Here is a 12794-nt window from a genome sequence, read left to right as displayed (position 1 = left end):
TGAAATTCCAAAAAGTTTCAATTAAGTGACGCAACAAATAAATAAAGTAAAGAAGTAGGAGGAAGGGGACAATTTTTCATGTTTAGCATATCACAAAAGTGAGAAAATCCGTTGGTATGAGGGAAACTCCCTTTTAATGCAGCGGAAATCCAATTTTACAGCACTTATGTACTCTGTGAACGGTACCTAGAGAATCAATTGTAATCGTTCCAACATTTGATATTTATGACTTAGACTGGCTCTTTAAATGTCATTTCTGCAACAAAAACGCTCAATTTAATGTAAAAAATGTCAGGAAATCTGTTTGATGTCAGAAAACGAAACTGATGAATATTCAGTTTTCTTTTATCACCTCATGGTGTAGTGTGCATCCGATCCTGTTGTCTATTCAGAGCCGGCACATTGGGATAACGTTAATTTAGGCCGCGAAAAATATGGTAAATAACTGAGAATGTGTTTCTATGACGAGTTTATTGCAAATTTGATGAGAGAATTGTGCCAATCTATTTCCATTTAGAAAGTTTATTTAGTATGATAATTAAGACTTGTGATATGGAATTGAAGTCTCCGAGAATGAATTGATGAGTAAAGAGGAGTCGGTGTTACTTAACAATTAAACGTTTCTGGAAAACTGATGTTAATGGTGATGAGTTTTGAATTTGAAATTCCTGATCCGCCAAAAATACATTTCATCAGATTGAAATCTTATAACACAAGTAACTTTGAAATGGGGAAGTTCAATGTAAACGATTGGTATTAAATTTTGGATGATTGATGTCAACCTATAGCCATAGCAAAACATGGCCTGAATGTACGGCTACTCTACTGTAATCTTTTAAAAGAATCCGAATTCTACCTTTAAGCAGTTGTATACATCATGGTAGAATGGTAGTTGTGCGTGAATATAAAGTCCTCAATATGGTAATAGCTAAAAATTAAAACTTTCTCATTTGCCAAAATCCTAAATATATTTACCTTGAAATTGCGCATTTTTTCTCCCGAAAGTTTATGTCCTGTAAAGTATTACTTGATGAGAGAGCTTGCTTCAAGCAATATAGTGTAAATCAGTATTATGCGTATTAATATGCTAGTTATAGAAACATGTTCCTTCTGACAAACTCTTCCCTGATAACCTGCGTGAAAGGTATGCATTAAATTTATATCACCTGCAGGGAATACTATTTTTTCCGAATGGCTTCCCAGTAGATGCCACAAGAATTTAGAGGGACATGAATGCTGCGTACTATCACCAAACATATATCTAATTATCATTCCATCATCTCTTGCACCTAGGACAGCATATAGAAGACATATAATCCTCTATTAATTTACCGGATAGAATTTATTCCACATAACTCAACTGAGATTCTGCAGAAGAGATTCTCATTAGCAATTTACAGTCCCGATGGATACACTTTAGGTAAAAGGCAGTTTTTTTCTCCTTTGCAATATAAATCTACCTATTTACTTTTCCTAAGCTTCTCTACTTCCTTAAAGAGTTCTTAAGCTCTTTTATTTTGACAGAAGTACATATAATCTACACAAATTTTAAATTCGATGGTGTCTATGATGACATCAATCAATATTTTTCCTACATAGCTCGTGAGATCAAACAGATTTTGGAATAGAACTACGAATATAATGACCTCCATGGAGAAGGTGAAATGAACAGAGAGGAGAAGAAACTACGAAGTGCTGGGCATTGTGGGTGAGGAGAGGCAACTTTTAGATGAGATACGGAGGAGACTGAAGGTTTGGATGGAGCGAGTACTTAGCGGGGAGGGGATGTTCAAAACGGTGTTACAGGGTATAATGTTAGGTAATAGAGGGAGGGGTAGGAAGAGAATAGGATTTTTAGATAGATTGAGAGGGAACTCATGGGCATATTCATTCATGAAATTCATAGGCATTACAGTGAGTTGAAGAAGGCGGCGCTGGAAGGAAAGGAAGGCTCCCAGATTACTTCTTTAGTACTCCATGGAAACCTACCTTAATCAGTAGAATACTATAAAAATAAGATAACCATAACTTTGGCGATTAAGTATATCAATAGCAGAAAAACCATTATAATCTACCGAGCTGCCTGCGAACCGTAAAAATTTAATCTCTCTTCGCAGATTAAAGGAAAAATATCTCCGCTACTGGTATTTTTGCCGGTGAAATTAGTAAACAAGAGACTAACCGTTGTACAACACTTTTTGCCTCGGAGAAATCATCATAATTATTTGTTAATGCATCATACCTAGGTAGACGCGTCCGATGAGTGATTGATATTTGGGTTGAATTACAGATTTTTCCGGTAACTTTATGAAATTAGTCTCAACAAGAAACTTTACCTCTGCTGCAAATCCTTTTCGCATCATCAGGTCCTTCATTACTTGAATACGCGTCGACTGAAACGTTACAGGAAAGTAAACGAAAAACATGGACATGAGTAAATTAATTTGTAATCGTCTTGATTTTTTGTAACCACACAATCACACTCTAGAATTCATCAATGATCGCTTATATAGAAACTGATTCGTTCGGGTATCCCGATTCATTATGGGCTCGGTTAATCGTGACTACGCTGTTGTATTTTCTGATTATCCGCGGGGACTAAGCCAAAGTAAATGCTCAGATTCATTCAGGAATTCTGGGAGATTTTCAAATCAGTGATGGTGGTAATCTATTATGGGTCTGAAATTCATAAAAAAGTACGCAATCGACTTAAAAATTTGAGTAGGAATCAGGTCACCTAGGGCATGCAGAAATTCTTTAAGTAAACACATTTTAAATATAATTTAGTTCCATTGCTTTTTTGATACTTCATCGACTGTCATGAAAATAAGAGATTAAAAATAATTGTCAGAACTCTCAAGGTTTTTGCAGTTTTTCCTTCATTATTGTTAAGGCTAATGCTTCCCGCTGAAGTGATATTGCATTAAATTTCATCAATTTTAAGGAGGAACAAAAAGAAAAAAGGAGGGACGATAGCAATAAACTTGAATTGATGATACGTTAAATATACCTTTAAATATCAATCCTACGTATTTTAATGTTCTATTATTTGTAAACATGAGTTGCACTGGGTTTTAATGAAAATAGAAATATCTACGATTTGAAGCCAAAGTACAATTAGGTAAAATTTATTCTCTTCATTACGTCACTTTTTCGTTTCGTTGATGGATTAGTTTTAATTAAAGAGTGAAAATATATCCTCATATTACTTTCATAGCTAATATTTTGCATGCTTGGTTTCTTTTCCATTTCAGCGAGATGATGTTGACGATAAATATAGATCGTATTTGCCCTGGAAGCTGTGAGATGTCCTTTGAAGATAGGAGGAATCGGGCTGAAAATAAATTAATTGAGGTACTCGTAGCGGTATTGTAAACTATAACTTTAGGGCTACGCTGCAAGTTAGCTGCTCTTCATAGTATGGTTCTAAGTATTCCAAATCGATGGTTGGTCATTATTGGCGAAGATAGAGCTCATCTTAGACTAAGCTTCGAGTGTGCGAGTATTACATATCCATCGTAGAAGGGTCAACTTCTTTCATTTATGAGTAAAATATCTAAATATTAGGATAATATTCCCTGGGTAATTTTTCACCATTTAACTTTTTGATAACATAAATGTAGCGTCGTTTTTCCTGCTTTGATTAAAATTAGAAATTTCTATATGTTTCAGATATGTACATAAAGACATCGTAAGTAGAGATCTATATATAAGTACTTTATGCTCATTAAAATACATAAAATTATGTATGTATGCGCTCGACTCTCGATGAAAAAGGTACTATGAGGAGTATTTTGTTAGTTATAGAATTGTGGCAGACAATAAAGCAGCTTTTAAGTGATTTTAATACATAGGTGTTTTCGTCAGTCACGGAACGTCAGTGGCTGATGTTTTAATGATAGCAGTAACATTCCCGTCCAGTGTAAGCAATTCCAACATAATTCAACCGAAAAATGATTTCTGATAGACTCGGTGTGAATTCGGAACAGTTACGAGTTGAATTTAATCAGTGCTATGAATTAACCAGGGATGGCTGAAAAATACTTGATAAGATTTTTTGATAGTTTTACGTAAACGATCTAAACCCAGATGATACATTTATTTTTAATGACGGAATCTAGAGGCAAGGTTAGATCTACGGACCAGAGCAACTTAGAACTCTTCTCTAAAAGATATAGTAACCCAACTGGTACTCTAGCTGAGGCTGGAATCGAAGAACAGTGAAGATATATTGAAAGATATTGAAGGAGACACTGAAAATATTTAGGTATAATTTATTCAGAAAAGCGAGGATACTTCTGTTCTTGTTGATGACTGCCTGCATACCAGTAATTAAAAGGAAAGCTATATATCTTAAATTGACCTGTCATTCAATCCGTGCAGTGTTTGATAAGGAACTAGCTACGAGAGTTTGGTGATTTAATTTCAGTAAGTATTGTGATAGCTATCCAGTTTAAATTGAGATTACAGCAAAGCATATAACTTGCTCAAGCTAGTAGCCACCTTCCAAAAAGTTTCTTTGTGGATGGTTGTATATTCCTGGCGTAGTAATCTCAAGTTTACCAGATTTGACTTAACCAAGGGCATCATAATTATTTATTTTGGCTCTTATCCAGCCACTACCGAGTCTTCCAGAAATATTTCTCGGCCTCTTCAGTGTTAGAGTCTAAAGTTGTCGCAGAAAATATCGGATAGGGAAGTGGGGACTGCAGAAATGTTTGAAGCACAAGCAAAATTTGATATGTAAGGCATAGTCTCTAGCACAACAGAGCTTTGAACCATCACCTATGCATGCTTTCCACATATTGATGTCGCACTGTGCTACTGTCTACTAGTTCTAGGACACTACTAATCCCCAGCACCACCAGCAACAACTGCCGACTGTATCCACCACCACCAGCAAGAAGCACACGTACAAAGCTACGTCCAGGGAAGGTTGAGACACAATCAGCCACAAAAACGTGCACACCCAGGGACATAAAAACAATGGGACAGCCACACAAACAATGAAACAGGCACACAAACATACACAGACACGGAAACATTGCAGCACAAGGACCCTGCACACGAACACAGGCAGACACAAGCGCACAATCAGACAGACACAGAAGGTAAGGCTTTCTCACAACCCTGTTGCAACCTTCTTACTCACGGGGGTCGTTTCCTTGCTCGTCTGGTTCCACGTCCTCCGCCCCGTCGCCGCCGGCCTGCTGGGCGAAAGATGTGCCTTCGTCTGCCGCGGAGGCGGAGGACGTGGACGAAGAGATGTGGGGAGAGGCCAGTAGGGGTCTCTGCCGGTGTTGTCCGTTCCGGTGACAGCAGGCGAACAGGAACCCGCCGCAGCCTCCCTCGATGAGTCCGCCAGTCATCCAGCAGTACAGGAAGAACTCGCAAGTCCCAGTCCGGCACATCCGCTGGTCGCCCACTATGTGGTGCGGCGGTGGCGGCGAGTTGGGTTGGGCTCTCCGCGGGCCTATGGGGTTTTTTGTTTTTTTCGTAGTTTGTTGCAGTGCGCGACGGGTTACGAGAGATGTTTGCAAGTGGGGGATATTTTGAGGATGCCATGATTTCTAAGCGGGGTGTGGGAAGTCCGCCCATGTCAACCAGATGTCCCCTGTGGTGGCCACCGTAATTGAGTTCAGAGAAAAGCTGTTCCTTATTTAATATCTTTATTATAGCTAACTTCGATCTATACATATCTGAAAAAATTGTAAATACAACAAGGATGAAGTACATCATGGATGTTTCATGCAGAGCTTTGGAAAATTTTTACCGTAAGGTGGAGTTCTAAAACCGATGAATTTTTTCCCCTGAATAAGGTAAATGAAGTTTTATATCCAGGGAGCTACTTTTCCGAAATATTATAGTAAAAATAGTTATCGCAATAAATACAAAGATCAGACTGTCAGTAACTCAACTACTCTTGTTTAAGGATATCGAGGTACCTTTTCCTTTACTTCGTAATGCTAAATTTTTCAATTACATTTTGTTTGAGCGACTGTACCTTAGTCAATATACGTTTGTGTATAATTATTAGGCTAATAAAAACAAAATTATTTTGAGACAATAATATTCTGCTGTATATGCAGCTAAGCATGCCTAGTGAAGACCATATAGAGGAAGAAATATGCCAGATTGTATTTAAATGTACGTTTCAATCTGTAGCCGGGGTTGCATTTATTATGTATATATCCCAATTTACTATATCACCATTAAAGGCTACCTTATTTTTTATAAATGCGTATTTTAAGCTTCTTTTTACTAGACAATGGAAGAATTTTCATCAGTATCTACACCCAACATATTAGAATAAGGATCGATGATGGTTAATGTATTTTCTATATAGTATGGGTCTGTTCGACAAAATTTTTTCACATAGCCCAGAAAAATTTTATATTAGATTTATTCTCGGCGCTCTCTGTACCATCAGAGTTTTCTCAATAGTACACTCTTTTGACGTTGTCAAGAGTGATAAGGACACTGCAGCTTTTCTGTAGCTTGGTGGCGGCTTCTTCACTCCAGTTCATATTTGCAGTATCCTATTTCATTATATTTGCACTTAGTATTTGCCTTTTCTATTTACCAGGATGTCTCAATAATTTATTCCTTGCAAATTCAAATAATATAGATGCAAACTCTGAAGTAGATAGAAGTTTAGAAATATTGTTCAAATATTATAAATCAGTTAGCAGTTTTGAAAATAAATATTATCCGGTGGCCACATTCAACCCGTTGATTGGTCAGACTTCCCCAGAGGAAAACGTGCTTCGGCAAATACAATTAGAATTTTTTTCAAAGGATGACATGAATAAAGCATAATTACATATTTGCAATAATTACAGGAGACTTAACTCACATGTACGTTTCAAACAGAAAGATATAAACAACAAGACAAAAACGACACATTTTGGGGTAAACAAGAATACTAGATACAGTTAATGATAGCTTTGATGATAACATAATGTTTTTGTGTGCCAATGATGGAGCATGATAGTGAACAAACGCAAATAGGATAAATGGATATTTAACGATAAAATTCAAAATTGTATTATGAATATGTGGGATTTAGCATAAATTTACCCCCAGGTAAAATGCAAAATTATTTACTATGAATATTATTGATATAATTTATTACTGATGCGAGGAATATGAGTAAGTGAGGGGAAGTAGAGATCTTTTTGCTTTTAAAACATCAATAACTATGCAAAAAAATTAGGAGGAGGTGCATTTTTATGCTAAAAGTTCAAGGAATAATCTCTGATTCGTCTGTTTTGAACCGTGAAATTGCGATAGTGGATGCTGTGTTAAGTAACAGAGAGGAATTTTTTATTCAGACCAGAGATTTCATTTCTTAAATCTTTATCTGATAAAATGAAATGAGTCATTAGAATGTTTTAATAATTGTTTTTATGAACTTAGCCTTCAACTACATCTGAAATTAAACATTTGCATAAACAGTTCTTATTTTTTTATCCCAATAAAGGATAAAATAGTGCACTAAAATAGCTTCAATAGCATGCGGTCCATGCAATAATACGTTCGCTTCCCTTACCCAAGATGCTATCCTGCTGCATGCGAAAAAAATACAGCCAGGCCTATAATCTATATCGTCTTGTCATCAATTCATGTCTTACATGAAGAACGTCTAATGAATCATAAAACATGTCATTTTCTGTCCATTAATCCTAAAGCAGCAGTGCAAAGGAGAATTGGTTTTGAGCTCATAAAATAGTTTTTCATGACAAAGTAACACGTTTTCATTATATTCAGGTTTATGTATTTAGTTTGTCAAGTACCTCTTTATTGAAGACAAATCCTCTGAGTCAGGCTTCGTTTAATTTAAGTTGTTTTTAAGTTCTTCTGCTGTTGTTATAGGTTATCGTGGAGGACTATACACGCACAGATTTGATGGTCTTATTTTTTTCTGGTACCGATAAAATCTCTTTTCTGTAAATTTTTTGTGCTCATTAGGATGGATTTCGCTCAATAAGTGAATTTGTGCCATTAAAAAAAACTTATATACTGCTAAATACTTAACCGCTGTTTCGCAGTTGTATTTGAGTAGTGCTATTTATTACACTTTAACTGAGTTGTACTTAAGGCTGCAATTTGAGAAATTTTCTGATTGATCCGCTAAAGCGATGGTAAGTCATATACACAAGTGTATTGCCTAATTCATTTTTCAAAATTATAATATAGCTCCGATTTAACCTATTCCAAAATAACGTGCAGTGTATAATCTTGCTTGAGTACTTAATTAAAGATTGTATATTCTTGAAGCAAAAGAAGAAAGAAAATAGACCAGAAGATGGAGTTTACCATATTTACCATAGGAAATAAATAAGAGGACTAAGAGAAAACTTGCTAAGTTATACGTGTCATCACTATGTAAGTCATCCTATACCTACGCTAGTCGTAGAACAATGCACTACTGTGTAGATTTAACAAAATTAGCGTGCATGGGACGACGTGCCGGTATGTAGTGATGTGTATATAGTGAGCTCTATGTATACGAAAGATTTGTAAAAAGTGCAAGATAAGGAGTTGTTGAAATATTCATGAATGTACAGAATGAACGATGGAAAAGATACGTTATGATATTTTTGAAGAAATGAATTCTATTCAGCCTAATTCATGATGTCCTATATGATTGTTGTATCATTCTGCTTAGTAATGTACACAATTGTCATGTGTCCAAATTTTGTATGACGACGTCTTTTGTCCAGTTTGTTAGTAATTATACATATAACTGTATGGTAATAATTAATATGCAGACATTACCAAGTATTTGTTACATTAAATTATAATACAAGCTAAGAAGTATTACTCTGATGCAATTTAGGTTAAGGCAGGAAAGTTAAATTATACATGTATTTTAAATAAAGAGAAGATGTTAGTTTTGTTATTGTATGCAAATTATAACGATGAATAGAAAAGATGCATTTTGATCACTGTAATCTGGCGTTTGGCTATGCTTTCCTTTCCTAATCCTCAATTTTATAGATGATTTGCATATATTTCGGCAGGGGCTAGAACTGCCTACTCAATTAGATTGCCTTGGCAACAAGTCACTATCATTTCCTATAAATATTTGGCGCCTCTTACGGATTTCGGTCGCATACTTCAAAATGGAAAATGTCAGGGTAGTTATCTTTCGGACACTTAGATCTCACGGTCGCTGTCCTGGATTTAATATAGTGATAGTAATGTAGTATACAGCTAGTAATTTACTAATGTATCAGGTTGACTGAGAATTCATATACATATTTAAAATTTTAGAGGCTGTCAATTTAGTGAGAATCTACGAAATTAAATTTATATCCCGTCTAAATTCAGCTTACTCATGTTAAATATTTGCATTAATATTGCAGAGATAAATATGCATAATGCTAGAACACAGTTTAATTAGGAATTCTCTCCATTGTGACTTTTAAGTGCAGAATATGTATCTGCAAAAATTTGCGGTAAAATTGAAGTCTGCTTCTAGAATCCTAAATGCCAAATGAGGTCAATATTTTAATTATTCTTAGCAACCCCAAAAATATAATTTTATTCTGAGTCTATAAATTTATGAATCACAGGATTTCAAGAGTTCTGAGTTAAGATTATGTTATTACGCAATATTTGTTTTAAACTAGATGAAAATTGATTTTGATATTTTTCTGATAACTTTTCATAGCCATCCATACATTTTTAACCGTTCGAGAAACGAGATCAGGTATATTTAGGGAAATTAATTTTATACATTGTGAATGCTCGGAATTTAGATTGCCTCTTGCTTTAAATTATTTAAATTTAGTTCAATTGTACATGTAATTTCAGACGTTAATAGGGGTTATGCAACTGCATGTCCGTAATCTAACGTATCTTATTGGAAATAAGGTGAATATATTTTGCGCCGAATTTATTTTCCAACTTCGCCAAATGCTGCGAATAAAACGTAGTTATACGTCGCAGCTTTAATGAAATAGTACTGTGCAGGAGTATTTTCTATTTCCCCCTTTTGCATGGGAACCAGGATTTCACAGTGCAAGTATAATGATTATATTCTTCCGCAGAGAAGTTTAAAGGCCTGTTTACACGGTACATTAACCCGCACGAGATAATATCTAAATGTATGATCGCGTGAATGAACACAAAAATACACCGTATAACCACCCTACTTATGCGAATGCATGCACAGAAACTATAACCTGTTCTAATTCGGTTCACGCATTCGCACATGTTCCGTTCCGGTCCACAAAAATCGTTCACGCTGACAGACATAAACTCGTACGTTTATACGTTGTGTTTATGCATCGTGTAAACAGGCCCAAGTCAAGTGAATACCTATGCCGTTGGAAGGTTTCATAACTCACCCCTATTCTCCGTAGATGCCGTGGAGTCGAACCCGGGCCTCGCGCCGCTACTGCTTCCTCCCCACTGCAGACCTTGCTGCTGGTAGTAAAGGTAGTCAGGTCGCTGTTCTTCTATGGGGTCCCTGTACGGCCTCACCGACCCCACTGGAGCTGCAGCCTGGCCTAGACTCTGCGATGGCCCGTCGATCGGCGGGTCCCTGAACACCAGCCTCGGGTTCCGGGTCGGAAAGGGTCGGAAGGGCGGCGGTGGGGGCCCAGGAGGCCAGGAACCGTAGCCGGGACCGTCCAAGTACGAAGGCCCTGACGGTCCCGAAGGACCCGATGGACCGGGCCTACCTCCGTAGCCCAGAGGTGGGAAGCGGACATACCTCCTGTTCCTAGACTTCCAGTCATCCAGGGACCGTCTTCGTGTTTCCAGGGGTGGCGCGGGGCCCCTGGCATTCCTCGTTGGTGGCGGAGGTGGTAGGAGTAATATGGGGGGTTGCCTAATGGCTATTCGAGTGTCTGTGGGTAGGGAGAGGGCATTAGGGCCGTCGACTATGAGGGGTAGGACTGGGCGCAAAGTGACCAGAAGGCACAGGAACAACCGGGGCAAACTCAGCTCTGAGGGCCACGGAAGCCGACATCGGAAATCTCCGAATCTTCTGCGTCTGTCACTGGTCCGTCCGTGCCTAAAAAGAAGGACAGTGTCAGTGAGAAACATATTTGAGTTACTCTGTAGGGTTAAATATTTTACAGTATATTTATACGTTAAGTTATGGTAAAATAAGATCTTAGTGCATTACGTAGAACACATTTTTGAAACATTTCGTGTATTTTTTCTCCTTGGGTTTGACACCAACCATGATTCCCTGTTGATGTTTAATTAACCAATGCGTACTACCCTAATAAAATACTTAATGATACGACCAGGAAAATGTATCGAAAAATTCTATAAAAGGGTGAAGAGTAAAATGTTGATGCATCACATATTTAAATTGTATTCATAAAAATACACTATGGTTAAGAAATTTTCTGCGAAGGAGAGGAGAAACAAAATAAATAAATGTATAGTCATGGTATAGAAAGTAAAAAAATTACATGAGTTCATAGAATAGAATGATTAAGTAATAAATAAGGCTTGAGCGAACTTGTGGGTGGAAATGCAGCAAAATAATAAATGGCATGGCGAACGAATGAATTTCACATCTGAATCTACTGTACTTTCGTTTTGAATAAAACTTTTTATTTACTCTTATAACTTTCAGCAGTATACAAAACAGCTGTTTAGGATTGGTTATTAAATGTATTTCACAGTTGACTTCAAATATTGTGTACGGTCAAAGTTCGTTCAATCCATCACTTAGGAAGTATTCAATTGGAGAGTCTTGATTTTTTGTGACGATAATGGCATGTGTATTCTACCTCTGTATTTCTGAGTATTTTGATTTAAAAATATATATAGCCTTTGATGCAAAGCATACATGTTGCCGATCAAATATCTTACTTAGCGTATTGGCATTCCCCTGAGTGTTTGCGGAAGAAAGCAGGGGTGAAAGTAGCAGGCAATGGGAATATGACAGAAGTTGATTGGAATTAAGAATGAGTAAAGGAAAGAGAAATTAAGAAATTGCACGAGTCAGGTTAATGCTACTGCGTTGGGTTAAATGAAAAATGAATCATTAAAGGTAAAATTGCTCATTAATGCCATATCAGAATAATAATTTATTGGTTTAAAGCTCATACGAACGAAAATTTGGTTTTCAATTCTAGTAAATACAAAATATTAAAAAAAAAAACAAAGTAAACAATGACTGGAAATCTCTGTGAAACCACCCACAACTTGTTCATATTGCGAATAACCGTAGTATAATTAAATGGAATGCTGAGTGATTGAGCATGAATGGAACAATATGACTGTCAATTGGCTGTAATAAATTTTGAAGTTGATGTTAAATTGTGAGTATCGGTTACCCTCAGATACCCAGGGTTGAAAAAAATCTAATGTTGGCTGCTTGGGATTTGTAAGAATTTTTAATATACGTGGATTGTGATGCGGGTTCAATACTTTGTGAGAATCGTAAACCATCCATTTTTGGGAACTAAAGCTCTGGTAGGAGCAGTTGGCCATTATTAATTAGGTATTTGCGGATTACGTTGCAAAATATCGAAGCCCGTGTATGCATGTATATATGTGCATAAAAAGAACTTTGGAGGAAAGGAAATTCAGTGTACGTGCATCAAAAGTTATGTAAAGAATACTAAGGAGCAGTGGCGTAACTAGGAATATGCTTTGGGGGTAATGAATGGGCCTGGGGTGGGACTCTCCCAGGCAACGGGGTTTTCCGGGAAAACTTTTAAAAAATTCCACGCCTGGAAATAAATTTTACATCATTTTGGCACTAAAAGTTTAGCTTAAATCAGATGCAGTTATTATGTGTCAAAACTAGACAATAG

The 12794-nt window shown here is 36.7% G+C and overlaps 1 protein-coding gene across 1 annotated transcript in view; it reads right to left on the bottom strand.

Annotated features, from left to right (window-relative positions):
• LOC124169560 (serine proteinase stubble-like) overlaps window positions 1-11061 on the bottom strand; it is a 30014-nt gene extending 18953 nt beyond the window's left edge. The window contains exon 1 of the mRNA XM_046548200.1: window positions 10359-11061. Coding sequence (XP_046404156.1) covers window positions 10359-11061 — 703 coding nt within the window. The remainder of the gene's footprint in view (window positions 1-10358) is intronic.
• Between the last annotated feature and the right edge of the window lie 1733 nt (window positions 11062-12794).

The sequence above is a fragment of the Ischnura elegans genome, chromosome 12 (assembly GCF_921293095.1).
Source record: "Ischnura elegans chromosome 12, ioIscEleg1.1, whole genome shotgun sequence".
In the NCBI taxonomy this organism is placed as follows: Eukaryota; Metazoa; Arthropoda; class Insecta; order Odonata; family Coenagrionidae; genus Ischnura; species Ischnura elegans.
This window is presented reverse-complemented; position numbering and strand designations above follow the sequence as displayed.